At 42.9% G+C, this 26223-nt stretch overlaps 6 protein-coding genes across 7 annotated transcripts; 1 reads left to right on the forward strand and 5 right to left on the reverse strand.

Moving 5' to 3' along the window:
* Positions 1–1382: 1382 nt before the first annotated feature.
* On the reverse strand, positions 1383–4766 carry LOC139993279 (U-scoloptoxin(01)-Cw1a). Its single transcript, XM_072014852.1, has 5 exons — positions 4237–4766; positions 3980–4051; positions 2086–2208; positions 1905–2006; positions 1383–1829 (listed from the first exon to the last, which is right to left on the reverse strand). Exons 2-5 carry the CDS (start codon positions 4049–4051, stop codon positions 1752–1754), a joined length of 375 nt encoding a protein of 124 aa, XP_071870953.1. The 5' UTR covers positions 4237–4766; the 3' UTR covers positions 1383–1751.
* A 1676-nt stretch (positions 4767–6442) lies between these two features.
* Positions 6443–13462, forward strand: LOC139993277 (uncharacterized). 2 transcript variants are annotated; one of them, XM_072014849.1, is made up of 5 exons: positions 6443–7905; positions 10326–10523; positions 10599–10820; positions 11105–11251; positions 11547–13462. In XM_072014849.1, exons 2-5 carry the CDS (start codon positions 10401–10403, stop codon positions 12063–12065), a joined length of 1011 nt encoding a protein of 336 aa, XP_071870950.1. In that variant the 5' UTR covers positions 6443–7905; positions 10326–10400; the 3' UTR covers positions 12066–13462. The 2 variants fall into 2 exon arrangements, with proteins under 2 accessions (XP_071870950.1, XP_071870951.1); XM_072014850.1 differs by lacking the exon at positions 6443–7905 and adding an exon at positions 8257–9106.
* On the reverse strand, positions 13439–14610 carry LOC139993278 (uncharacterized). Its single transcript, XM_072014851.1, has 3 exons — positions 14341–14610; positions 14039–14242; positions 13439–13973 (listed from the first exon to the last, which is right to left on the reverse strand). The coding sequence occupies exons 1-3, from the start codon at positions 14443–14445 to the stop codon at positions 13758–13760; spliced, it is 525 nt and encodes a 174-aa protein (XP_071870952.1). The 5' UTR covers positions 14446–14610; the 3' UTR covers positions 13439–13757.
* Positions 14611–16682: 2072 nt separating this feature from the next.
* On the reverse strand, positions 16683–19213 carry LOC139992630 (uncharacterized). Its single transcript, XM_072013647.1, has 2 exons — positions 18751–19213; positions 16683–17091 (listed from the first exon to the last, which is right to left on the reverse strand). The coding sequence occupies exons 1-2, from the start codon at positions 19064–19066 to the stop codon at positions 16742–16744; spliced, it is 666 nt and encodes a 221-aa protein (XP_071869748.1). The 5' UTR covers positions 19067–19213; the 3' UTR covers positions 16683–16741.
* Positions 19214–20626: 1413 nt separating this feature from the next.
* On the reverse strand, positions 20627–22388 carry LOC139992987 (uncharacterized). The gene is made up of 5 exons (XM_072014329.1): positions 22306–22388; positions 21857–21998; positions 21539–21670; positions 21227–21451; positions 20627–21135 (listed from the first exon to the last, which is right to left on the reverse strand). Exons 1-5 carry the CDS (start codon positions 22315–22317, stop codon positions 20732–20734), a joined length of 915 nt encoding a protein of 304 aa, XP_071870430.1. The 5' UTR covers positions 22318–22388; the 3' UTR covers positions 20627–20731.
* A 1395-nt stretch (positions 22389–23783) lies between these two features.
* Positions 23784–26216, reverse strand: LOC139992899 (uncharacterized). The gene is made up of 3 exons (XM_072014182.1): positions 25421–26216; positions 25255–25355; positions 23784–24625 (listed from the first exon to the last, which is right to left on the reverse strand). Exons 1-3 carry the CDS (start codon positions 25605–25607, stop codon positions 24392–24394), a joined length of 522 nt encoding a protein of 173 aa, XP_071870283.1. The 5' UTR covers positions 25608–26216; the 3' UTR covers positions 23784–24391.
* Between the last annotated feature and the right edge of the window lie 7 nt (positions 26217–26223).

A 26223-nucleotide genomic window follows, 5' to 3' on the forward strand; every position in this document is an offset into this window, starting at 1 on the left:
CTCTAAGGACGACAACTCCTTTCTTTTTCGAGATTCAAGGCCTCGATCTCCCTTGTCTTACGTTCTTTTCCTCGAGATAAGGTCGCGTCATTTCGTCGGCCATTTTATAGTCGATGGGTTCGTAAAACTCGACGAACATTTACATTATCGGCCGCAAGTGTCAGGACACGTGTCGATATTTACAAATCCAATGCCATTCTTTATTCATATTTTCTAGTCACGTCGCTGTAAATCTATTGTACCGTTACATATAATATAAAAGCTATAAAGAATACTTGCGTGTCATCGTATTTGCGATGTTTGAACGTTTGATAGAAATATAAGGGTATGTATAAATAGTTTTCACAGCTACCGTATCGCGAGTTTGTATCCTGATACTTGTTGCCTGCTGATAGAACAGTTCGTTCAATCCAGATCGATATCGTAGATACAACGAATACCGATGATCTTGATCACTGTCCGAAGCATGATTTGCCACGACACGCCTGTTGATCTTTGAAAGGGGATCGTCAAGAATTTGAGGACGAGACGTCGGGTACGCCCGTGATATTTGCGCTAGCGATTCGCTCGAGGAGGAACGTCTCGATGCGTGTTTTTTACGCGCGTGGAATTTTAACTCGCTCGTCGCTCGAAAGTTTCATGCAAATTCCTCGTAATCCTGCGCGACGCTTCGATCTTTTAGAGATGTCACGGCATCATCCCGATGTCGGACGGTATCGTAATTACGCGCAACGCGGTGGCTACGATACGATCGATGTATTTTTCCTTTGATTCGTGTGGTCGACGGAAGATAATCGTAATAACGGCATTCGATGATGACTTTGGCCTTGACACTCTAAAGACTTGTTCGACAAGTGGAAGTTAGGAGGGTTTCGTAAGTGACCACGTCAAATTTCTATTCGTTTACGTAACGTCCGAGGCATCGATTGAAATTCCTCGTGGTAATTACACGTTGTTGGATCGGAAGAAAAACGAGCCGGCGCGGCGAGGCTTCCGCGCGATTTCGTCGAAGATTTGATCGGCATTTCTTTCCAATCGATCTCGAAAGATACGCGAGCGGAAAAGGAGGGGGAAAAGACTGGCGACGCAGCGTGCATGTAAAACGTAAACGGAAAAGCGTAGCGCGGATGGCCAGCGTTTGACAGGAAAAAGGTAGGGAAGGAGCTGGTCGTTCGCGTCGATCACTCGCTCGCTTTCTATTGTTCAATCATGCCAAGAAATTGTTCGATGCGATTTCGAGTTTTGCGATGCACGATCGCGCATTCTTTCCTCCTCTCCCCGGGATTGTTCTCTCTTAACACGGTTTTACAATAAAAAGACACGATGGCCGGTACGATTAAAGCACGACCAAGGCACGGTCACGTTCAACACGTAACAAAAAGTTAATGCATCTGTTGTTCTTTATTGAGGAATCGAATCTGTTATAAGGCGGTTAAAACTATTCGGATGGTTTGTGGGAAGATACAGAGATTTTTCATTGTTCTATGGAAGTGATCAGCACCTGCGATGAAATTCTACCTAGCTAAAAGTTCGATCAGCCTGTAGCGATCGATCATCGTCGTGTGATTTAGCGTCTGAGAATATTACAGCGTTCTGTTCACTCGTTTCTCTGCCGGCAAGCTAGGAACTCACAACTCGTTGGACGAATCTCGCTTCTATTGAAATACTCTCTTGTCTCGAAGAAACTGTACACAGAAATATACTCTTTGTTAACACGCGTTTAAATGTTCACAGATTTTACGATCAGAGCGTTAGATCTTGTTCCCGTTCACATCTCTGTATAGGTCGTCGTTGATACCGTACAATCTCGGCGAGTCGTTGCAATCAACCTACGATAAAGAAAAAGTTTTAAGCAGACCTCGAACAGAAATGACAAAGATCGAAGTACACGGAGAACGCAGTACCTTGAACCACCAATCGCATACACGGGCCGATTGGCTGAAAACTGTGCCGTTTGGACAGAGGAAGCTGAACTGACGCCCATTTGGCAAACACCAATGCCAGACCTAATAAAAAATTGCAAAATCGTGTTGTACATCCTTCTGTGTTTCGATTAGATGGCACGAGTTAACGGCGTAAACTTGCCTGACATCTAGCTTCAGGATCGGCATAGTAACCAGGTAACTTGCCCCCGCAGGTAAACGTAAGGCCGAAAGGTACCGAGTCGTAGATCGGATAATCCACGCCAGGTGTATAGCCGTCTACTTGCTGAAACGTCAGTGGAGATTAGTAGCCGAGATGTTTGAAACTGTCGCATCTTAATTAACGTTGATCGTACGGAGACACGCATACAGTGCAAGCCTGTTGCAACTCATAACGCGATGACGAAGATTTCAGGGAGCATGCGTACAACGTATACGTAGAATATGTAGGGTAATCGAATTACGGCTTACGTATTTCAATTCAAATAAGTTGCGCGAAATTACATCTTGATTTCTCTTGGAACAAAGACAATTAACCGAGAAGGCGCAACTATGAAAAGCATTATTTACATTGTAATTCCCTTGGGACTGTGACGAAACATCACCGACAGCTTTCGTCATCTATCATTGCTCACAATGGAATGTGGACCGAACGAGGATGCACGCTATAAGTTGCGCTTCCTCTCGTAGCGTAATTGTTATGCACGATACATCGAGCGCCTGTTAGGTCATTAACAAAAATTTCTATCCGACTGTTCGATCGCGCAACGAAGATAAAATGCGAAAGGGGTTAAGGAAAAGGCATAGGGTTAATGATCCAAGCAGCCTTTAAACAACATTTAAATCGCGGCGAATCGCAGGGGAATCTCGTTGCGCGATCTTTTTCGCAATTGGCTATCGGTCAAAATGAGAAGAAAAAAAGAGGCTGTTGCGACATAACGTCGGATCGAGCCAGTCCAGTGCGTGTACGTGCCGATGTTTGACCGGAAGTCGGGTTACATTGTTCCCCGCAAGCGGATGCGCATCTCCGTGCCTTTGTACTCGATCTCCCGTCCACTACCACGCGCGCAACCGCAAGACACTGCCTCCACCCTTTCGACGTGACGGGTGATTTCGACGCCTGGCAAGAAAGCACGCCCGTAATCCATGGCGCGGTTACCGCCAGCGAAACTAGGGTAGGTCAGGGTTTTGCTCGACGATCATCGAACCTTCCCTCGCGAGAAAAAAAATTCTTTGTAACCTGGTATCCGGCTGCGAACGGATGCGTACGTCGTACGAAACGGACGATCGTAAAATTTTAAAGACGATTTGACCGAAAAAACTGGATGTCGAAGAATTCAGCGTTACATAATGGCATAATGGCTGGATGGTTTCTTCGACGGATGAAGAAAGAATTTCTGGAATCGCGTACCGTGAATGTTAACGCGATAACGATCGGCGGATTAATTAATCATTTTCAGTTTTCTGGCTGGTGGCTCGGCGGCATTGAAAATTCGGTCCCCTTGCGTTTCGATCCGCGTTCACGGCCATCGTTTCCGGTGAAAATGAATATGCTTGCGGCTCGGTAGTCGCACGATCGCCCATCGATAAACGCGCGAATAAAAGTGCCGTCGATGAACACGCGTAGATCCGCGCTCGAATCACACGGTTTCGTAATTCCGGAATCCCGGATGGTTTTGCCAGGACCCATCTCTGGCATTGCGCAATATTATTCGAACGTAACGGACCTGGAAGACGTGGAAATTTTAACGCACGTTTCTGAACCACTTTGTCCAAGGAAGCGCGCGAGAAAACGCGCTCGCGCAACACGACTTAATTAATGAATTACTTCATGCCGCCACTTGGCGAAGATGACGCGAGAAGATACCGTCCTCCCTCTGTCATTGTTGCACGTGAGAAAGTACGGTGAATATAATAATTTCGCACTTTAATTCAGCGCTGCTTTCGTAAAGGTATTGCGTGCACGATACTCCCTGCTGAATATACGTATATTATATGCGGCTCGAACACCGAATCGGACGGTTTTAGAGGGAAACGCGGCGAATCGTGTCACTTACCGCCATCGCTTGGTACAGCAAAACAGCGCCGAATAGGAGCAGCGCGCACAAAACTTGGTACCGCGAAATCATCTAAAAAATCGGATGAAATCGTCGATTAATAAATTTGAAATAATCAGATCGAAGATCGATTAATTTCATCCAAGTTTTACTTATTTCCTCAAATTCAAATATTCTTCTTGATTTTATGTTTTTAGAACACTGGGCATCGAAGCTTTCCAAGCTTGTTGGAAGCTCGAAGGGAAATAAAATCTTACCGTTTCGTAAAAGATCCAATCACCTTAATCCGCAGTGTCCTTCCACGTGGTGTTCATTTATCTTAGGATGAGTTTCGATTTCGGATCTTGGCACAATGCACTCACCGGTCCCGATCCGCTGGACCTCCGCTTGCAAGTTCGGTCTCCACGGTGTTACGGGCAAAGTTTCTTTCTCGAAGGATGCTACCACGAAGTGGTGGTATATATATGGCTTTAGAGATCGAGAAGGAACAAGGGGGGGTTCTTGAGAGCCCCTCTTTTCCGGGGCTCCCACACCGGACGAACGGAGAAAGAGAAGATCCCAAGGAGGTAGGGGAGGGATTCGTTTCTACGATGCCGCAGATTCTTCTCTTACGCAATCCCTCTCGTGTTCTTACACCCGTGAAAACAGTCGTAAAGATCGTACTCGAGTCAGGGTTGCAACTTCTTTTTCGCGTTTCAGGCATATCTTTCGACGTCTTCGTGAAAAGGGGTTGAAAAGGAATAGGTAAGAACGCGAGTCGATCAACGATCTTTCGTTCATCGGCTACGAGAGCACGATCGATCGTCAGCGTTGTGGTTATTTTTGTACGTCGAACGCAAAGTGGACGTTGCTCCACGTTTACGCAACGTCTGTGCTTCTACAACCGTGAAAACGATCTTGTTACAAGGACCAAGGGAAGAACCTGCCGGTTCCTTCGAAATTTCGTTATGTTACTCTCAGGCAGTTTTCTCGTGGAATGTTTTTCTCTACCGTATCCGATACTTTTCACCGATTCGCTGGGATTGTATAATATTAATTTCATTGTATGCGTTTTCGCATTTTCGCGGGGAAGATGCTCTAGATTATTTCACCGATCCCATCGATCTGATAGCTAGGTTTTTTGTTTTCGTGGGATTCTCTGCAGAATGGAAAATCCTCGTCACGTGTACCAGTGCCGAAATCGCTCGGTCTTATCTCGCACCGTGTATCCAAGGTTTAACCACGCTGCGTTCCTCCTGTGTATTACATCCGAAGAAGTTTGTTTTTTCAGCTCTTAAGAAATTTGTTGATTCGAACGACCACAGAACACGATTGGGTCGAGAATGACTTAGACGGAAACTTGCAGGCTAATATCTGCGACCGACCATCCTGCGACTTATCGAATCGAAGTATCCGGCCAAGTTATTTATCATATCGATTTTCCGTTTTTTCTCAACATCCTTTGATAAGGCTAGATACAAGAATTCTTCCATTTTTTCTGCTACGAAGAAAGATTTCCCAATAAAATTGAAAGTACGCGTTCGTTGCCATTTATCAAGTGCAGGAGGTTGCTATCAAGTAAGAAAAAAGAAAAAAAGAAAAAAAAAAGGAAAAATATATATATCTCTCAAGGAAATAGGAAGCTCCAAAGTACTTCCTTTCTTCCGATCGAGATACCTCGAGGTACGACGTAGCTAAACAGGCGGAAAATAGAAATCTCGCACGATCAAATCGTTGATTTGCATGCCGCGGTCTGTTCCATCCTCTTCTCAGTAGCCCCTTAATTTTCGAGGCGCGTTCAGTGCCAATTAGCGGCTCATAATTGCTGATCGCGAACATTTCGAGATTGACATGCAAATTCCATGGTATTAGATAGCTGATTTTAGCCACGGTTCGCATACTTTACCTTCGAATCAAGTAACAAAATACTGCGTCGTTTTCAAATATATCCTGCAGCGATTTATCAAACGTTCGTGTAGTTTACAAAGTAAAACGGTTGCCACGGCTAATACTAAGACGCCACTTGTGTAACGATCGTGTATTTTAGACGTGGAAGAAGAATGGACAAGAAGAAGGAAGACAAGAGGAGGATAGTTGTCGTTTTGAATTAAATTATTCTTAATTATATATCACGCCGATTACAAAATCCGTGTAACGTTCGTGGGAAGGTCCGCTCGGCTGTTTTACGATTGAAAATAGCAGGCAATCGTATCTCGAGGGAAACGCTAAGCGTTGACGAAGAAGAAAACGTTTGTTTTCCTCTCTTGTTAAGAAACCTGTTATTAAGAATATCGTAGTCGCGTTAAAAAATCTCTCGGTGACTGCCTAATACAAGACTGGTTCGATCGATGCTTCGATGCAACGTATCCTAACGTTGCTGTTTCCAATGGTGTGCAGTGTAAAAGCGCAGGTGTTATTGCGGTAAGAATGGACGAGACCGTGTGTTCTTTTTTTTTTTTTTTCAGAAACAGGCAATCAAAAGGGGACCGTTTGTTTTAATGGACACTTTCGTCAGACGGTTACTCTATATTCCGAATTTTCACACGCTCGGCAATGTTCAGTCGCTATAAGCCTTCGTAATGTCGTAACGAGTTGACTTCCGAGCATCTTTCCTGTCGCCGTACAAAAGCGACATGAAAGTTTTTCTCACGTTTCTACCACTGTGTCGACCGATTAAATATTTAATTACGATATTACAGGATTAATTACTAACCATGATACGGGGTGGAGTATCATCAAGCTTGTCGTATTAGCAATCCGATCGTTCTGCTTTCCATCACCTGTTTCGAGGTGGTGACAAACACGTAATTGCGTGCAACGATGATCGGTCGATTCTCGACGCGTTTTCGAATCTATCGTTAGAAATCCTTATCGATTTAGTTACGCGTTCGCCGATTGTCTAATTATTTTAATTGATATCTCGATTTTTATCCGCATCTTGGTACCTGTGCATGTGCGCACAATCGAAGCTTCACTATCTTTTTTTTTACGTAACACTCTGTTGGTAACGTATGGATTTTATTGTACCCAGAGTTACGTAAGCAATATAACATCAATTATAACGAATGCTAGGAAGCGTCTTTCGACTTGCTTCGCTAGCAACGCAAGCTACATGTTCGTCAATTTCTTCGCTTTTATCATCGATATCTGTGCTTACGATATCACCGACACGTAACATCGTTGCTGTATGTTTTACAATTCATTCCGGTTGTGCTTGAACGAGACTGGTCGTGGCTGTCCCACATTCGGTAGCGCGACACCTGTTCGTCAGCAAATTAATAGTTACTCGAATCTCATTGTGAAACGAAGAAACGTAGTAACGGAGAAATGCGAACGTTCACAGCGACAAGCGTGAATCCTTTAATTCCGTGAAACAAAGACTGTTGCAATTAGAAATAAAACTGTTATTTTCTTCTATCTTCGTTCGAACAAATAGTCCGTTTCTGTCTTATTCGTGACTGTTGACGCGCGAAGATAGAATTGCTGTTATCTCGCTTACTTAAGATTTATCAAAAGTTTGGTGATAACAATAGACGCGTGTATACGTACGTGTGCGTGGTGGCATCGAGCTCGTGCTGGCGACTCGTCGCGTGTTTTATCAGTCGACGCGAGTCGGAGCGAGCTGCGGTGTCCCAGATTTTCAGTCGTACGTATACGCGACGGTGCATAGCACGCAGCCGGTTGTCGATCGTTCGCCGATCCTAGATCGGTCCATCCTTAGAACGGTTTCGCGGTTGAACGGGCGCGGATCGATCGATCGGTAGCTGCATCTACGATTACGTTTCCGGATACTCGGAATCGACAGAGCGGTTCGGCCACAGTCGCATTCGTATCGAGATCGCGCTTGCGCTTCAGAAACACTCATCTTCGGAGCAAGAGTGGATGATAATTTGGTGACCGTGTGTCTTTCAGTGATGTGGATCGTCGAACGAGTGGCAACAGCCGAGGTAAATAACAGCAAGTATAATTCATCGAATTATTATTTATTACGCGTATACGTTTTATCCGTGCGGCGATGCAAGTTGCATCGTCGAGACGGTTCGTTCGTAATCGTCGGATGACACTGGTCGTTACGTCTTATCTCTTTATGAACGTTTAGTTCGTGTCTTGTGTTTCACGGAGACCATCCTCTTCAGAGAAACGACCGCGTATCGAGAATCGTAAGATTTCGTTATTCTCCTTATATATAGTGGGTATTTATCAAGGATAAAAACGGTGATAGGATCTTTAGAGAAATAAAAATCGCGCCTGAATTTTTCTCCTATATTTTTTCTTTTCTAGTTACGATAGTTGCCGATCTACTTATCTTCTCCTTCCGCATTTTTGCCGAAGAAAAAGAGTGGTATCGTAGAATGGCGAGACCGTGGGAAAACGTGGGAGGGAACGGCGATGAGTTACGATGTATCGTTTCGTTTCGTTCGGATCGATAACGAGAAATCTGTTGGCTCGCTATCGTCCGTAATATCGGTTAATTGGGAGATACGTGGCGCGTTAAAAGCGTAATTAAAATAAAGCAACGTCGTCGCGACTAAAAAGAGTAAATATAGCCAAGTGTATGGTTTAAATTCCAACAGCGCGAGACGCGCGCCGTTGCAGTTCGTTCGTGACACGGGTATAATAGCTTCCGGTCAGACACTCGTCCACCGACGTTTCCGGTATCGTTGTTATCCTCTCGTGAACTCGAAGCGAGAAGGGAACTCCTCTCCTTCCCTATTTCCCGCGTCGAGCAACGACGTTCCGTCAAATTTCTTTTACGATCGTGTACGTTTCGACGTCGATGTTCAAGAATTTATTTATTTGCTCGTGGAATCGATAAAGTCCGATATCTCGATACGTAACGGAAATCTTGGAAAACCGTAATAACGATCAGCGACTATCTGCAGCTTCGTTTCGTTCTCGAACGATACCGTTACTATTAATACTTTGCTTCTTCCTTCTCTTTGCATAGATATCTTCGAATCGTATAATAAATCTTTGCGCCTTTATCGAATATTCTCTAGGCTGTCACAAGAACCAGTTTCTTTACATTAGCGTCAGTCTACACACGCAGTTTAGAACACCCGGTACATGGACACGCGCGTTAACAGTTCTAGCGTTGTACGCGGGTGTAATCGGACGACAGGTGTAGAGGCGCAAGCAACATACAAGGTGCCCAAAAATAAATTTGTCCACCTTTTGTCGCGCCATACCGGCGTTATGGTATTCTCGACTCGAGTCGGTTAAACTCTCTCGCGTATCGCTCTTTATTTGCTTGTACGAGTTTCCTTTCTTCTATTCTATTTATGGAAAGTTCGTTATCGGGTTTCGCGAAAGAGAGAGGAATGTAGCCGGAGTAAAATTTCACGAACGGCTCTCCGACTCGACCTTGGTTCTTGAATTTCTGCGCTCTCGTCCCCGGGAGCGCGGAAACCAGCGCACGTTTTCGAAACGGTAACTGCACACACGGATTCGCGTCGACGCAACGCGGCGTAAGCTCGAACAACAGTATGCCCACACCTGACCAACGGACGGAATACATTAACGAATCCCTTTTCACTTGACTATCGGTCACCTGACACGTTTCCTGCCTGCTCAAAGCCAAGCCCCCCGTACACATTTAGGATTCTCGATAGCATCGTGTTTTATGTGCACCGGCGCATCCGTTTCGTTCGATTAAATCTGTGACCGGGGACAATGACTGGTTTTGTATAAAATAGAGCAGGTGAAACGACTCTTTGTACCTCGAGTATCCTAAGCGACGTGGCACGAAACGTTTTCCAAACTTGGACAGAGTTTGGCCTGACTTCTATATTTGCGAGCGAAACGATCGAGAGCTGGCCGCACGGAAAGAGAGCGAAAGCAACGATCGAGCTGGAGCGCAAGGTGCAACACGTGCTGCGCGACAGCTGTTTTCCGGTTTAAGCCGAGACGTTAAGCACGTTTTTAATTTCGCGGCTGAACGCATTTCGGGATACAACGATGACGATAATAACGTCTACGAGGGGTCGGTCGGTTCTCCCTTCTGCTCGTTAGGTCGCTGGAAATTGCTCGAGTGTTTCGCTTACCCGGCTCTCCATACGTCCTATATGCAAAAGTTACGCTTTGCACTTTGTTTGGCATAACGAGATGGTCTTGTTATGATTACGGGGAACGACGACCAGCGTTAATTCCGATGCTCAGAAACCATATTGATCGGCTTCGGAAATTGGGAAGTAGAAAAAAAAGCGTGTCGTTTATTTGCAGTAAAAACTAACCTTGCGAGTAAATTATTCATTTATCGAGAATTTGCATTCAAATAGTGAAACTGAGACTCTTACCGAGAGATTTGGTTTCCGAGAGGCTCGATATTTCCTATTGTTTCCACTAATTGTATTACGTGTGATTAAAGGATCACGGTGACACGAAGAGGGCCGATTTGGAGCAAGTGAAAGAATTCTGAGGACAGACAGGATCGAGAACCGCTATGGAGGACGAGGACTTTGGTTTCACGAAGAGGTCCGACGGTGTCCTGAAAAATGTTAACAACGAGTTAAACGATTCTAAAGATGCGACGAAAAACGACGAGGGTAGCTATTTGGAGAAGAAGGTCGGATAAACGCGTTTAAGAGATTGATAAAGGCTTGGAGCAAAGAATGACCAAAAATTTCGTTAAATTTGTCAGACGGGGGAAACGGTTAGCGGGCATAGATCAGTGATGACAGCGCCGTTATTCGGGGTGACCGAGACCGGAAACGCCGTCCCTCAGCGGCCAGCGACCGCCTCTTCATCCTCTCCGGCTTCCTCAGTCGTTTCCAACCCGCCGAACATACCGAACGTGGTCGAGTATCACCTGAAAGTGAAGCCCGGACAAACACAGAGAATCTGTCGACTCGATAACAGTACCGTGAGTACGCGACGTTTTAAACTTCCTTCTCGACAAAGCTCTTGTCCGATTTATTTCTTTTCTTCCTTCTTTCTTTCTTTTTTTTTTTTTTTTTTTTTGAGAGTCACGAGGTGACAGAAAACGTTGCTTCATAATTTACCTTGTACATTGCGTATAACTTAATTAACTGTTGGTCCCGTTTCACATATATCTTGCTTCAACAGGACGACCGTTCTTTTAAACGACAAACAGGCGCCGAGATATTTCGTAACGCTTGTGTATTAACGTCGTATTTCTTAATACAGAAAAGTCAAGAGCCGAACGATATGAAGAAGGACAAAAGTCTCGCTTCTTCCACCGACAGAAAGAAGGACCTCGTATCGAAATTGTCTCGTCTATCCATCGATAACAACGTCTTCGAAGGTTCGACGGATCTTCCTCAGGTGTTCCAGGTATATTTTACGATGTTTTCCTCGCACCTCGCCTTATACCTCTATCGAACTCTCTTCGGTTATTTGGACAAAGCATAATTTCACATACCCACCAGTGGGTAACACCTCGCATCTTCTTGACTCGTCAGCTAATTAAATTATAACGTTATTATCTTCTTAATGTAAGTTTACGGGCCTTAAAACTCTCGCTTATGTCGTTCGTTACGTTACGTTAGAGGTCCAAGGTCTTGGTAAAGGTTTCGTTGTTACCTGAATAGGGCCGCACGTGGGAGACTAAAAGGGGGACCCTTTTCAGGTGAAATATCTGGGCTCTCATGATGCCAGGGGCCTCTGGGGCATCAAGCACACGAGGGGTCCCGTCGATAATATGGTTGCTGCCGCGAAGGCCTTACCGACCAACACCATGCTCCCTCTGACCAAACTGATCGTCTCTCAAGAAGGCGTTGCCCTGCTGCCTATCGAGAAAAGGAAACAAGACTCCAACTTCGCCAGGATATACGCCATCGAAACGATCTCGTACGGTGTTCAGGATCTCGTCTACACGCGTGTCTTCTCCATGATCGTTATACGCGAAACGGAGAATTTCAGGAGAGTTTCGCCGTTCGAATGCCACGCTTTCGTTTGCGAATCGAAACATCACGCGAGGCAGCTCACCTGCGCTTTAGCCACCGCTTTTGACATTTATTCGAGAACCGTGAAGGCGCAGAACCAAATGGCCGAGATGGCAAGCAAGAACGCGAAGAAAAGGTTCGCCATCGATCTTAGAAGTCCCGAGGAGATCGAAGCCGATTTAGCTGTGGATTCTGAGGCTTAAATTAGCCTTTTTTTCCTGGATGAAATTTTTACTTTCTCCATTTTGTTAGACCGCTACGGCGAATTGACGAGAACTAGTGTCATGCAGGAGTGTAGGACATCTGCTCGGTGGACGACACAGGGTACACATCGTCGAAAATATTTAATATATGTAGGTCGCGTTATATCGATAGATACAGGGTTTGTATCGATAGATTCACGGGGGCAATCGGAAAGAAGGCGATTCTTCGGCAAAAGAATCGATCGGACATGTAGAATAAAACTTGTTCGTACTTGCGGCGCCTCATTTTCGAGAGTAAAACGTAGAATATCGAAAGAAACGGTTTTTCGTCTATATTTTCCACTCGTTTTCACGCGAGCAACGATCGCGCGTGCTTTTTGATTGCTTCACAATTTCGGAATCTTCCTATACAAGTCCAGTTAAGAAAAATGTTTATACGCCATACGAATAAAAGATCAGTGGCTTAATATTCTTCTAAGAAGTTTCTTAAAGATGCAAACGTTCTATACCGTCATTTGGTTTTGGTTTAAAGAGCGCTTACATCTGTAAGTGAATTATTTACGTACTAAATATTATTTTTTTACTATTGTTATACATATTATATTAGTGTAATAGTACTAGGAGGCCAGTGGCTATCAGGTATAGATCAGATCAGAGGTGTACATACGTTGATTTTGATTATCTTTCTTTCGACTGAAATGTACTTGAATCAGAGTTGCGATACGCGCTTTAGGTTTCTCCTGACAAACGTGGAAATGTGTGTGGGCACGAAAGTTGACGTAATTATTGTCGTTAATTATTTTATCGGAATTTACGAACGGAGGAATAGGCACCGCCTATCCACGATATAATGGCTAGTTATCCAAAGATACAAAATAGAAAAAGAGCCGAAGATTTACCGATTTATTTCGGTGACTTTTGCCATCTCGCATCATATTTCCTGAATTTAAAACAGAAAGAGATTGGATTTTTCTCTAGCCGCTTTGCACGTGTGCGTGTGTGTTTTTAGTTTCTTTTATTTTTTCCATACTTTCGTTAATGTACAGTAACCGCGTCGAGTACTAATTCTTCTATATTATGTAATTTATTTTCGACTTATTTTAAGCCACGAGACCAATATCGAAACATATCAATCGTTGTAAATAAATGTTTAACGAAAGCGTCGTCGTTAACGTTTTTTAGCTTCGTAATGATTACGTAATAATTTTATTTAGCCATTAAGTTAATCTTTGCTTCTCGTTGATTATTACCGCACCGTCGTAGTTCGTGTTTCTTTCTAGGCTTGGGACATTTGTGTAACTCCTTTTCGCGCGTGATTGCTTAATTATAAATATGGAAATAGCAGTATTAGTTACATGTACGACTACTATATGCAATAAATTTGTCGCAGATGCTTCGACTCCTTTATTTCAATATTTTTTTAATTTTAGGCTTTCACAAATTTACAATACTACTCCAACACGGTGCTGTATACTAAAGTTACACGCTATCTCTAGGTAATATTTAATATCATATTTTTATCATAATTTAAATACACAATACGCATATACTTAAATACTAAATAAAATTGTATTTCATTCGTATTTCAGACAAGCAAACGTAGTTGGTTGATCTTGCGTTTTCCACAGTCCACGAATTTCGTTTCTTCCACGACACACACAGCCCATTCTTCGCGAACGTTGTCTCAAAAAATCACTGTTTTCGCGACGGCTTCTTTCGGTTCAAGATTCTCGACGTCCTGCTCTCTGGTCTTTTCGATATCGCTTCCACGTCCGATTCTTTCGTGGCGTGCTCCATGTCGCTCTCCTCTTCCTCCACTTCCTTGCCAATCGCCTCGTTCAAATTGTAAAACTTCTCGGACTCTTCGCAGGGTATCGAGTTTTCCGTTTTCGTGCAAACGAACGTTGCCTAACGAGACGAATAATCGGTTTGTCGGTAAGCTGGAGGAAGAAACGATTCGAATAATTACTCACCTGATTAAACACGGTCTCCGCGGGGCAGATGAAGCTCCATCTGATCGATCCCCTAGCCTGCGGCATGCAAACGTGGAAAACCTGGCAATCGTTATCCATATCGGCGTAATATCCATAAATTCTGTCTTGACAGGAGAAGTTGTCCACGATATTGTCCCGAATCAACGTCGCATTGTCCGGAAGTTCCAAGCCGCCAGTCTTGTTCTGAAATTTAACGCACGTTCGAAAAACAGATTAAATTTATTACAAGACGTACGTTCTTCGACAACAGTGGTGTAACGTTTTCTTTTTACAGTACAAACCTTAAACTCCGGAACGGGTCTCCTAGATTTGGGTTGCTGCGGCAATGCCGAAACAATGGCGAAGATGACAGCAAGAGATACGATTAAACAAGTTGGTCGGATCATGATGAATGAAACGTTTCTCGCTTTCTTCTAGATCACTGGATGGAAGGCGTATCGGGCTTTGTCTTGCATGTATCGAGAATCCTGAGAAGACTGGTGATCCGATCCGTAGAAGGGTGTTATATAGTGACTTGCGTGTAAGGATCTTGAATATTGTATGAATGGCCAATTCTCGGTAGGCAGAAATTAGTAAGTTTATCACGTTTGGTCTGCCAATGACCATCCAGACGTCCACATCATCCTCGAAGGCCCGATGCAAATTTCCCCGTTGATGTGCCGAGTGATACGATACCCGTGCGACCACGACGTATTCCTTCGGTCAGCTTCGCGTAATATTCATCGTTGGATTGAAAATTCGTCGCGACATCCATTCAGCGATTCGATCCATCGAACCTTGCGGCCACGGTAAAGATCAGAATGATATTCCTGCGGAGGAGCGAGCGAGATCGTTCTTCTTGCGAGTCGAACGAACGGTCATTGATATGCCCTTTGGGGACGAGAGGGGAGAAGCTTTTCCTTTCCCCGTCGTAGGAAGGATATTCTTGCGAAGAGAATTCTCTATGAATATCCCGAAGACGTACCCGCTCGAAGGACGGATGTAAATGCGGTGGAATGTGAAAATAGTCGCCGCTAAGTGAGATCGAATTTCGTTAGCTGATTAAGAAAAAGTTGAACGTAGCCTGTCCGCGAAGAAATTCTATAAATGAACGGCGGAAGGATATTTCAGCGTCTCTTCTCACGAATTTCGATGATTTCGATGCGACACGGTGGTCTCGTTGGCCGCAGTCCAATCAGAGCTCCGAAAAGAGGTTCTAGACGTCGAAAACCGAGGGCAAGTGGAACCGGGCCTCGTCTTTCGTTAAAGGTCACACGGAGACCAGCGATTCTTCGGTACGGTGAATACTTAAGTTTCCACGGGGGTCCCACCGGTTACGAAACACTGTCCGTTTCTGGTCATTGACCATGACAGACACGATATATCCTGATTCATCCTGGTATATTCGTCTATGCATCTTTTCGCGTAAACAAGGACGCTCAATGCGATATTTGTCGCATTACAGTACCTATTATGTTATCGTTGAAAAGATTATACACTTGTTTTTATACGTTATCTAGAAATATAATTGTCGTAAAGAGCAATATCTTTATCGACTCTTTATCTACCTTGTTAAGCTGGGAGGTGAGATCATCAATTTTTCTTTATAACTTATTTAGAAACACAAACGTTTTTCAAAGTAAAATCTAAAGCGATACCGATACGTAAAGATCTATCGATACCTTATCTACCTTGTTAAATTATCGCTAAGAAGATTATTAATTTTTCAACTTTTCGTGCAACGTGATTTGATGACTAACAAAAGGCACTTTAATGGGAACGAATCGATCTATCGAGGGTCTTTCGGTTTCAGTCAAGGGGAAAAATAAAAGAAATACTACGTAGCTGCGGGGAGAAGAAATCTCGCGTATTTATCGGTCGATCGAAATCACGGCAAGGTGAACAGCCCGAAAGTATTGGCGCTCGTTGAAAATTCCTGTCGCATGTCCCACGGCGCGATGTCGAGGAATACGTAAGCTGGTCGCTACAGGCTGATCCACTCTATGGAGAAAGAAGGTCGTAAGTCGATTCGGTAAGCTTTCTCGTTCGTCCTTACACGCTTCTTATTCACCGTCGATAAATCGACGATCTACGATCTACGATTCGCTTCGGTATTATAATGTCGTCTTCGAATTTATGGGCTTCTCGTCCTAGAGTTCTTCGTTCAAGGTAGAAAAGTCGACAGAATGCGAATTATTATGAAAATAATTTATTGAGTGTACGATTCTTACAGATGTGGTTTAACGATAAGTTAACATGGTTTGGCTGATATGGAGCGTGAGAATATATACGACGGCAGGTACGCAAAGTGGACTTTGGTACGCGAATGGCTCCTCCAGCGAATGCTTTGCGACTTGGGGAAAGGTGCATGAACGAGGAGACGCGATAATTTTCCTAAATAATACGCGCATTAACGGGTCATAGCATTTCTGTTTTAATATAAATAGAAAAATAAATAATTTGATATAAATATAAGATTAAATATAGATTACGCGACTACGTGTTAATCTCTTGTCAAACAACGATCAACGGTTTCTCTAGTAATTATTTAGAAACCCGAGCACGAAGAAAATAATCGTAGCGACAGATTTTTCTGCCACCTTGTTCTCTCCGCGCTACTATCCTTTTCTTTTCTTGTTTTTCCTTTTCCTTTTCCTTTTTCGTCACTGAGAATATGGAGTTTGATTTTTCCAGCTCGAGCCTCTATGGATTTTGTGGAGCATAGGAGGAATAAGCGAGATTTTGAGCAGAAGGATCGTTGGAGGATCGTCCCCAGTAACTAGGATCGTGATCGTCGTGATCGTAATGATGTTGATGTTGAGCGTGTTCGTAATAGATGACCTTAGACGGATGAGATTTTTTCAGATCCATCCAAAACTTGACAACGTTGAGGATCAAGGTGATGATAGCGATGAAGAAGAACTTGAGTTGGAAGTGCGTTGAGATCAATTGAAGTAGGAGACCGAGTTTAGCCTTGAACAGCATGATCAAACCGAGGAGTCTCTGCAACTGCTTCTTTTTTTTCTTTCCATATTTCTTGCCACGTGCTTCCTCTGTAATCAAAGTACCACGATGGATTTAAATACAAACCACTGAAACTGTTCTAATCGCAGTCGTAAAGGATCGATTATAACGATTATATCGATAATATCGTTGGTAGACTACAGAAGTTTCCCTAAATCGACTTTTCTTTCTTGAACGTAAGCGAAGAAGCGGAAATGGAAATTTATTACGCGTATTTCGTACGTTCTTATTTCATTTAAATTTTCATACAAATACGCGAACATTCGCGGCTAGTCATTAGCTATAATTAGGGGTTTTTTTTTAAAAAAGAAAAAAGATCTACATCAGCGAAATTTGTATTCAAGTAATTACGAGATCGATTTTTCTAGGCCTTTCTCCTTCGCGTGGGTACGCGAGTGACGCGAGAATCGACACAGAAACTATGGAAACAGTTGGCTCGTTCTTTACCGCGAACTCACTCTCTTTGGTCGACTCGATGGCCGCGATTCGAACCACCGCGAATCGTTGACGAGGTTAAAAGTATAACAAGGTGCTGGAAACATGGATTTACTCGCTAATTCGCTAACCTCTACTTTCATTCACTTCTCCCTTCTACGCTGAAGCTACGTCTCGACGTTCGACGAGTACGGAAGAAAGAACATTTTGGACAAGTTACGAATATATAATTGGAGTAACGAATAATTTGGGATGAACGAGTCCAGTGACCTAGATGCTTTCGACTCTCGCGGACTGCGTAATCTTACTCTAATGGCTTGAAAAAAAGAAAAGAAAAGAAGAATACGTCACGGTCCTTCCAAGAGAATACGTCACTTTAAAAAAGCAGAACAACGATATCATACTTCCTTTAATAGCAGGAAGATTGCCTTGATGTCTGTCAGATTGTTCAATTTCGTAGCTACGATTTGCTCGAAAAGACAAGGAACATAACGAGCGGCGTACCGTTAGAGCAAATTTACCCAAGTCGCATCATTGAACGATGTACAAACTTAGAGAAGAAATTGGTGACATATTGTATGTTGAACTTCAAACGATCGTCGGTGACCTAAAGACACGTATTCGATACGTTTGCCAGAACAGAGCAAGGCTTGTCTCCTAACATTCTCGTGTTAACGAGCTTCTTCCAACGTTGAATATTATTCTGTGTAAATGTAATTAGTCTCTGTAATTTGTTTAGTTTGTCGCAAAATCTAGGAACTCGAAAGTCGGGATACTCTGCCTGCCTGTCCTCCTTCTACTTTTCGCATGATCGTTTCAAAAGCAACCGCGGCTTTTTTCTAAGCTTCATTCACGAAAGTGAGTCACCCGTGTTGTTCTCCGTTGCAACACCGTTCATCGTCCGAACTCGCGCGTACCGAGTCAAAGGCTCGCCACGAAGAAACGCTCGAAACGAACGAAGGAAATCGGCAAACTTGGAAAATCTGCAGATACCCGCAAGGTAATGGAAAGAATCTTAAGGAGAGTTTCGATGAGACAAAGAGGATCGAGTTAAGTAAGTCGGTAAATGTCAGGCGACTATTTTTTAACGGTGCTCTCGGCTCAGAGGAAAGTTCACGGTTGATTTTATCATGCGCTCCACGTGTCGATCGACGCTCGATGCGCTTTGTCTATTTCTTCGTTGATCGATCGAATATATCGTTTACTCGCGATAAATTACTTTGCCGCTAAAAACAATACGTCGCGATTCTCACCTTGGTCACCGGCATCTGCGTCGGTTTCCGCGACTTCCTCCGATCTTCCAGGATTTTGCACGTCGTCGATGACTTCGGCCATGAAATTGCCAGCCTGCTCGATAACCGCACTCATCGGAGTTTCGCTCTTCTTCCCGGTCACTTGCATCTCGATTTGATCCAGGTTCCTCCCTAGCCTCGTACTTAGACATCCCACGGAATTATCCTCTAACACGCAGGTCAGGAAACTTTCATCCTCCTCCTTGGTACCGATAAGTTCACCTTGAACGCAGAGAAGGAGTCCCAGGAGCAAGAAGATGGACACTGTTATCCTCATGGCGAAGATGCGATAAGATAATTTTTTCCAAAGACACTACCACTACGCGATATCACGGCTCATTCGTTGCCTGTCTTTCACCCTTCTTCGTTGTTTTCTTTAATTCGAACTCGACCTTCCGCTTTTTATATCCTTGGACCGCGTGTCACGGGCACGAAGTGGTTGTGCAAGGTCCGTGGTCGAACATATATGAGAGTCTAACCCCTTCCTTCTGGACTTCCGCCAATCAAGTTGGTCCTGTTTCAAGTGAAAACCCGACTGGCATCCCCCCACTGCCATGGTTTTCGTGGGCACACATCGTTGAAATCGAGCCGCGATTGCCTCTTCTTAAAGAATTCCGACCACCTCGTGGGGTCGAGACGCTGCCATGAATGGAAAAGAATTTTGGCAGATGTTTGTATAACAAGGAAAACGGATCTCCAACAAGACGTCAGGCTCGTCAAGTTACCGCTTTCGCTTATGAGTGGGTTCCTTAATTAAAATTTGTCTCGCTCTTTTTATCGTTCTACCTCGCTCGACCATTTTCTTTGCTTCGATTTTGGAGAAGTTTGATGTTCATCGTCGAATGAATCTTAACAATGCGAACGATCAAATTTCACAGAATGAAAAATTCGAGAATTCAAGAATTCAAGAATTCAAGAAAGAAAAGAAAAAGGAAAATCTAAGGATTGCGAAGCAACGAAACTCCAAAATTCAGAAACTACGAAATTCAAAGATTCGGTAATCGAAGACGTGGAAAATTGAAAGATCGAAGAATCAGAAAATGGACATTTTAAACTTTAAACGTAAGAAGCGAAAAATTAGAAGCCCGGGAATCGATTCTATGCAAATCGACGCACAACCGAGATCCGTTTTCTACCGGACGGCACGGTGAAAATTAATTTTTAATGGCGCGTTAACCTTTTCCTTGTTGCGGAAAAGCGTAATGGATTTAAGATTGTACGCGAGTAACTTGGCACGCGTGTGAGTCACGTACGTGGACCGATGACAGAAATTCCACTTGTACAGCGTTGGGATGCTAATACAACCTAATTCTAGTCATTTTTATGGTTAAAGAATAAAGAGGTGCGAAAATGTAGTGAAATCGTTGCTTTCGAAACGCTAAGCAATCAAGAAGAATTAAAAACAATTAAGAATAACGAATATTTATAAGAAGTCTGTACCAAATTGCTCTATCCAACTCTTTTCTCGTTTATAACGAAGTAACGTAAGCGAAGGTTCCTACAGCGAATCTCGTTGTTTATTCAGGCTAATTAGCATAACCGCTGCGGTCTTCGCTCTTAAAGCTACATAATCAGCGTAACAAAGAAACTGTCACAGCATGTTGCGAACGATTGTCCGGATGAATCACCGTCATCTCGATCCTCTTTTAACGCAAAAGACTTTACGCTTGACGCACAAGCGTTCCGCTCCAATTTGATCGTTTACGGCAAATCCTTCAAGCAAATCCTTCAAGCAAATCCTTATGTTCAAAATTTAACGAAATTCGAATACAGACGTTTCAAAATTCCATCGACTCGACTCGCTTTTTTACAGTTGATCGATCGATTTTCCCTTTTATTCGTTGATAATAATTTCATGTTACATAACGTTTTCTTAAGCTAGTTTTGGTCTCTTTTAAAAATTTATTACTTAAAAATTCGAAAGATAAACAAAATTCGTTCTTCACGTCCAGTACCAAAGGAACGAGTATCCCTTCAGTTGTTGGCTTTCGTTCGCCGGCAATTTCGTCGCATTGTCGCTGGCAACAAACGAAACGTTCGGCTGATGACCAAATTCGTTCGACAAATATTTCACTCGGGTATCGATACCATTTTCACTTTCTGCGCGAAAGCTGCCATTTTTTCCCCCGCTTCTATATCCATCCTCTTGATGCTCGTGCGTCGTTATCGAGTAATTAAAGCGATAGTAAAGATCATTCGCCGGCATTTGATCATCTATGTTCGGCTCTTTGAGGCGTGGATCTACCGTATCTTTCACCACGTCTTGAACGAAATTCTTTCCTCTTCTTTCGTTAGAAAAATCCTTCGAGCTTCGAGAGATTTCATTTCTCTCGCGAGAAATTTCATCTGCGAAGTAATCGAGTAAATAGTAAAATGAGAAATAAAAGTAGTCGAATCAAACGATAGTCGTCGGACGTGTAAGAGAAGGATCTTTTACCATTTCTCTTTTTTCCCATTTCCAACGTGTTTGCCATCCCTTGTGACAGGGCATCCAACTTCTTACTAGAAGTAAGTAGCGTTACCGGTCGAATGGCCTGCGTAGTACGTTCAGATTCGTCTGTTTTCATTACGAGTTTGCACGCGCTACAAGCCCTCGCTACAGCTTCTACCAGCTTCTTTGCAATTTCCGGCCTTGCTTTCAATATTTCTTGCGCATCCTTCACTGAAATTTAACCATTAGCATTTATTACTTTTCTCCAATATATATATTCGAATTATCTTGGTTTATGAATATAATTTGCAAACTTACAACTTTTAATTCTTCTATAAGTCATCCTGGTGATGATAAAATCACCGTTTTTATCTGTGGCGTATCCTGTTTCGTGATACACTCCATCCGCGGTTATAAATCCATATTCTCCCGTGATAATTCCATTAGCATCTTGTAAAATGGATATTTTATTCGTTAAATGGCTTTCGTCGAATATTTATGTCTGAATCACACTCTCGTTCCGAAAAAAAGCAAAAAAAAAAAAAACAAAAAACAAAAAGATGTTTAACACGATCGAAAACGATTCGAAGAACGCAACAGGATGGATTCGTTTCAATTTTTACGTGTTTTACGAACCTTTTTTCTCGTACCTATGTTGAAAATCAACGATGTTGAACCCAAATTCGTAAGGTCTGTTTTGTTCGGCCGTTCCACTTGTCGTTGCGAAATTCCAAAGGATAATGGCACAGAGAAAGCATATAATTCCGGTAACAGTTCTCTAAAACGGTTCGAGCACACTTCGATACTTTTACAACGTTAAGGTTAAAGTTGAGAGGAAAATTTGACTAATATAACAAGCTACGTTTATTCTAAATACGAATCCGTAACGTTAAGATGCGTTTCGTTACAAAGTAATCCTACAAAGGCAAAGAAATTCATTGTTTCAAAAGAAAACTAATATAACGAGTATTTTTTGGCAACGAATTACTTTCAAACTGTACACACTAAAGTCAAGCTGTATACGCTAAAGTCGATCCATTTTTACTCTCGATATCTCAAATATTTTGCGAGAAAAAACGTCTTACGTGGAATAACATCTTCACGGCGCCGCAGCAACTTGGCTTGGTCAGTACGTTAAACGAAGAAGAGCCTCTCGAGACTTCAACGATGATGTAACTATGCGAGGAAAAGATTTTTTCCGATTTACCGAACATCTTATCGAAGGAGAAGAGGAAATCGTGGAATCCGCATATGCGAAAAGTCTACGGACACGTAGAAGTGTCCTCGACGTTCGCTTTCGCGCGTTTCGTATGCCTGGATAATTATATGACGACATACGACTGTAAATCTTTTACCGACGCATCGAAGCTACATCGATTTTCTACGAAAATTTCTACGTGTTTGTTGCGTACACCGTGTAACGTTTACGTTCCCGTAATAACTGCGAATTTCGCGAATTTATCAACTACTTTCTGGATTACACGCGTTGCTCCTCTTTTCAAAAAAGTATCTATACGAATGGATTTCAATCTCACGTACGTTTCTCCCGATCTCTAATCGCCTATGTTACGTGTTTCTATTTCTACGGGTTTACGATTACCGCGTCAGAGATCCAGGAGAGATCAACGGATCCGGTTGTTTAATCTAATTAAACGAAATTAATAAGCGGCAAACGAGACTATATACCATTAAACGCCATCGAGATCTGCCATAAAGATCGTTAATTTATATAGTTAAAGGCGAACAACGTCGGTATCGCGTAAACGTAAAGCAAACGTAAAGGGAAGAATTCTCTCAAAGAGAATTCGACTTTTCTAATGACAAACACGCTCAACCAAATTAGATGCGCGATTGTAGGTTTTCCTAAAAAGCCGAATGCTTTCACGTGTCGTGGCGCTGATCTAAGCTCGTACGCATACAGAGATTAATCCGGGTTCCATTCTGATTTGCCACGTATGCGTCGTGCATCGCGCATTTTGTAGTTTAGAAAACGGTATAGGACTGCGATTCGTATGGCGAACTGTCGATACGGGATCGATGGCGTTGGCATACTAACTATGCGAACGGAAGGTGGGTTTCTGGCACGTATACGCACCACGAATATCGAAGCCTTGGAGAATAAATTCGACATTGACAATACTTTCGTTACGTGCCCCTAGCGTCGATCTATATCCGTCTCTAACGACGATCGAAGCTCGTCAAGAAACGTTATACGCAAACAGTTTGCTCGTTTCTTAAAAAGTAGAGCGGTCTTCTGGTGCAATTTTTGCATTCAAGAATCGCGATCGTCGTTACTGTAAACGTGAGGAATTTTCTGAAACGGTAGTTACAGTAATTCGCCAAAGTACCTCGACAATTATATTTGAAACTTTTTATCAATACATTCTGCATTTCATATGGGACGTTTACAAATTTCACTGACACCCGACGATCATTACGATTATATCGACAAAGTTTGAAAGAAATCCGAAGATGTACATAGAATCTACCGTATTTCGAAGAAATCAGAAAAATATCGAAAAGCTTAATTATCCATTACACTAATAATTCGTTACATATGTATTTAAGACGAACGTTTATGTCGTATACCAATTTTTTACCAAATAGCTCGTAGTAAATGTCTTTTAACTTCTTTGTAGATTTTCCGATTGGTTTCAAATTTCAACGACATAATCGCGATAAGCATGTTTCGTTTCAACGTTGATAAAATTTTATGCGAGAAAAACGAAAGAAAGCTGCGCTGTAATTCCGAAGACGGTCCGGTCATCGGTACGTTATGTTCATCCCGGTCGAAATCGATCGGTATCGTTTAAATTTCGATTTCGACGTTGAATTTAACGGCAGAGAAAAGGGAAATCGCTGGTCGGAGCTGATCGCTTCAGAATCTGGACCAAAATGCCGTTACCAGCTCGAAGTAGGTCACTCGGAATATCTCGTTGTTGGTCATTGCGCCGGACATTCTTTCGAGACCCAAAATTTAATTTTAATTTTATATACGATCCGCTGCCTTTTCGCCCTGCGGAAAATCGTCTATACTCTTGATTCGAACCGTATATTCGAAATATCGCGACATTTTGTCGCTATCGTTACGTATCACAGATACACAACTTGGTTGGAACAGCAATTATCCTAAATACGATTATTCGATGAAGTAATCGAAGCTATTCCATTTTAAAGGTGCCGTTTTATTCGTCGTCCCCACCAGCCTTTGTCGTCGTCTTCCAGTTCGTGATAAGTGTGATAATAGTGATCGTGATATTCAGGTTTATGGATCAGTACCACTTCCGATTTCTGCGAATTCCTCAGCGCGTTGTACAACATTATCGCCAATGCGATTTTCCCTATGAAGATGCTTCGAAGCAAACTGATCTTGAGGGAGGCGAGGGTAGCTGGTAACGTTGCTAACTAAAATGCAAACGCGCGTTAGAAGTAGCGGGTTTCTAAATTCGTTTATCAGCAATATGCAGACTGCGAATATTTATGCATTTATAGGAAATAGAAAAGTGTAAAAATATAGAAAGTGGAAAAGAGGGGTACAATGGAACGAATAGACAAAATAAAACATCGATGTTACTTTTCTATAAGAGACGCGAATGAGACTAAACGCTTTTCTACTTCGGCTTCTCTACCATTTTTTTGAAACTTGCATCTTGAAAATTTAAAACGACAAGTACAGCCTGTATTTCGACGTTTTAACTTGTTCTTTACCTCGCGTCGAAGTATAAGAATTAAATGTTTGTTGAATTAGTTCGCCTGGGGCAAAAGGGAACACTAACGTGGGGTAAAACGCAACGCCCACGTATCCCTATAGGAAAGAGTGAAAATGTCTCTTGGTACATATTACTCCTTTTTGCAATTATTATATCGCGGAATAAAATTGTACTTATTGTACCAGTTTCCGAGAAAATTCGTAGGACTCATGAAATGTCACAGATGGGTCCACGAGGCTTGTAAGGCTCGATAGTAGTGCATCATACCCCGTTATTGCATAAAAATTTGCAGACTGGTAATACGTATAGGATGTTAATTTAAACCTGCCAGATTAGAGGAGCCATCATCATCGTCATTCCAATTCTTTTTAGGATACCTTTCTTAAATTTGAATCTTCCTGTATCTCGTTGCTCTACATCGTTCCCTTCAAAAGAAATTGTAACGAATCGCGTGATTCGCGAACACTGATCTTAGAAACGTTTTACTTACTTTCGAACAGCGACGACAGGCTCAGAGTAACGTTTGCTTCGTCGTTCGCGATATACAGTGTAATTCCCTGAGAAACGTCAACCCTCAAAGCGTCGTTCAACTCTTTCGCGACATCTTCGGCACGGGCCAAAGTTTGAAAGAGAATCACGATGCACAAGCACGAAAAAACTGCGTCCACTCTGTTCATGGCAGCGTCGTGTCGCGTCGTCGCTTAGAAAGTTAATTCTTAAATAGAAATATAACCTATTAGCTTCCTTTTGACTGCCTTTCTAATTGCCGCTTAATTATTCATTCTTCTTACGTTCGTTACCTTTCCTTCTATCATTCTTCCGATATCGTTCCGATATCCGCGTAACAAATAACGTTACGCATTTGTCGTTGCTCCTTTTCTTACTTCCGGTCCCGGGTCCAAGCTGACTCGGCTGTCAGAACGATCTCGAAATTTGTCCGATTTTACAATCGCGCGATCAAATTATCTCTCGGGCTGTCGAGCTTTTCGCGCGCTTAAAAGATCAACGATCGTTTTTACGTGTTTGTACTTTTATTAGTTTCATAACCGACGAGAGTAGAACGCGTGGTGCTTGTATTCGATCGGTGACGAGACTGCTAAGGAATCGTAGCAAACGGAGAGCAGACAATTTCCTTTTTGCCGTCTGGTTACCCCACTGAAACTAGGAAACTGGGTCTCTGCAGTCCGCTGCCGCGATTCGTGTCATAGAAGGTGTACTATACACGCGGTTGGTCACGGACGCGTGTGAGTTTAGCAGACCTTGAAACGCGGAAAATTCAACTTTGCTTCTAGA

Source organism: Bombus fervidus, chromosome 12 (genome assembly GCF_041682495.2).
Source record: "Bombus fervidus isolate BK054 chromosome 12, iyBomFerv1, whole genome shotgun sequence".
NCBI lineage: Eukaryota > Metazoa > Arthropoda > Insecta > Hymenoptera > Apidae > Bombus > Bombus fervidus.

Excerpts from the sequence above, each read along its gene's own strand:
- LOC139993279 (XM_072014852.1), bottom strand. The coding sequence starts at position 4,051 with ATGATTTCGCGGTACCAAGTTTTGTGCGCGCTGCTCCTATTCGGCGCT. Across the intron at positions 2,209-3,979 it reads TGCTGTACCAAGCGATGGCG|CAAGTAGACGGCTATACACC; the intron begins GTAAGTGACACG and ends CTGACGTTTCAG. Across the intron at positions 1,830-1,904 it reads TATGCGATTGGTGGTTCAAG|GTTGATTGCAACGACTCGCC; the intron begins GTACTGCGTTCT and ends TCTTTATCGTAG.
- LOC139992630 (XM_072013647.1), bottom strand. The coding sequence starts at position 19,066 with ATGAGGATAACAGTGTCCATCTTCTTGCTCCTGGGACTCCTTCTCTGC. Across the intron at positions 17,092-18,750 it reads CGCAGATGCCGGTGACCAAG|AGGAAGCACGTGGCAAGAAA; the intron begins GTGAGAATCGCG and ends CTTTGATTACAG.
- LOC139992899 (XM_072014182.1), bottom strand. The coding sequence starts at position 25,607 with ATGAACAGAGTGGACGCAGTTTTTTCGTGCTTGTGCATCGTGATTCTC. Across the intron at positions 25,356-25,420 it reads CCTGTCGTCGCTGTTCGAAA|GGAACGATGTAGAGCAACGA; the intron begins GTAAGTAAAACG and ends TTTCTTTTGAAG. Across the intron at positions 24,626-25,254 it reads TGGCTCCTCTAATCTGGCAG|TTAGCAACGTTACCAGCTAC; the intron begins GTTTAAATTAAC and ends TTTGCATTTTAG.
- LOC139993278 (XM_072014851.1), bottom strand. The coding sequence starts at position 14,445 with ATGATCCGACCAACTTGTTTAATCGTATCTCTTGCTGTCATCTTCGCC. Across the intron at positions 14,243-14,340 it reads GACCCGTTCCGGAGTTTAAG|AACAAGACTGGCGGCTTGGA; the intron begins GTTTGTACTGTA and ends GTTAAATTTCAG. Across the intron at positions 13,974-14,038 it reads CGGAGACCGTGTTTAATCAG|GCAACGTTCGTTTGCACGAA; the intron begins GTGAGTAATTAT and ends TCGTCTCGTTAG.
- LOC139993277 (XM_072014849.1), top strand. The coding sequence starts at position 10,401 with ATGGAGGACGAGGACTTTGGTTTCACGAAGAGGTCCGACGGTGTCCTG. Across the intron at positions 10,821-11,104 it reads GTCGACTCGATAACAGTACC|AAAAGTCAAGAGCCGAACGA; the intron begins GTGAGTACGCGA and ends TTCTTAATACAG. Across the intron at positions 11,252-11,546 it reads ATCTTCCTCAGGTGTTCCAG|GTGAAATATCTGGGCTCTCA; the intron begins GTATATTTTACG and ends GACCCTTTTCAG.
- LOC139992987 (XM_072014329.1), bottom strand. Across the intron at positions 21,671-21,856 it reads ACATAGGTACGAGAAAAAAG|ATGCTAATGGAATTATCACG; the intron begins GTTCGTAAAACA and ends CCATTTTACAAG. Across the intron at positions 21,136-21,226 it reads AATGGGAAAAAAGAGAAATG|ATGAAATTTCTCGCGAGAGA; the intron begins GTAAAAGATCCT and ends ATTACTTCGCAG.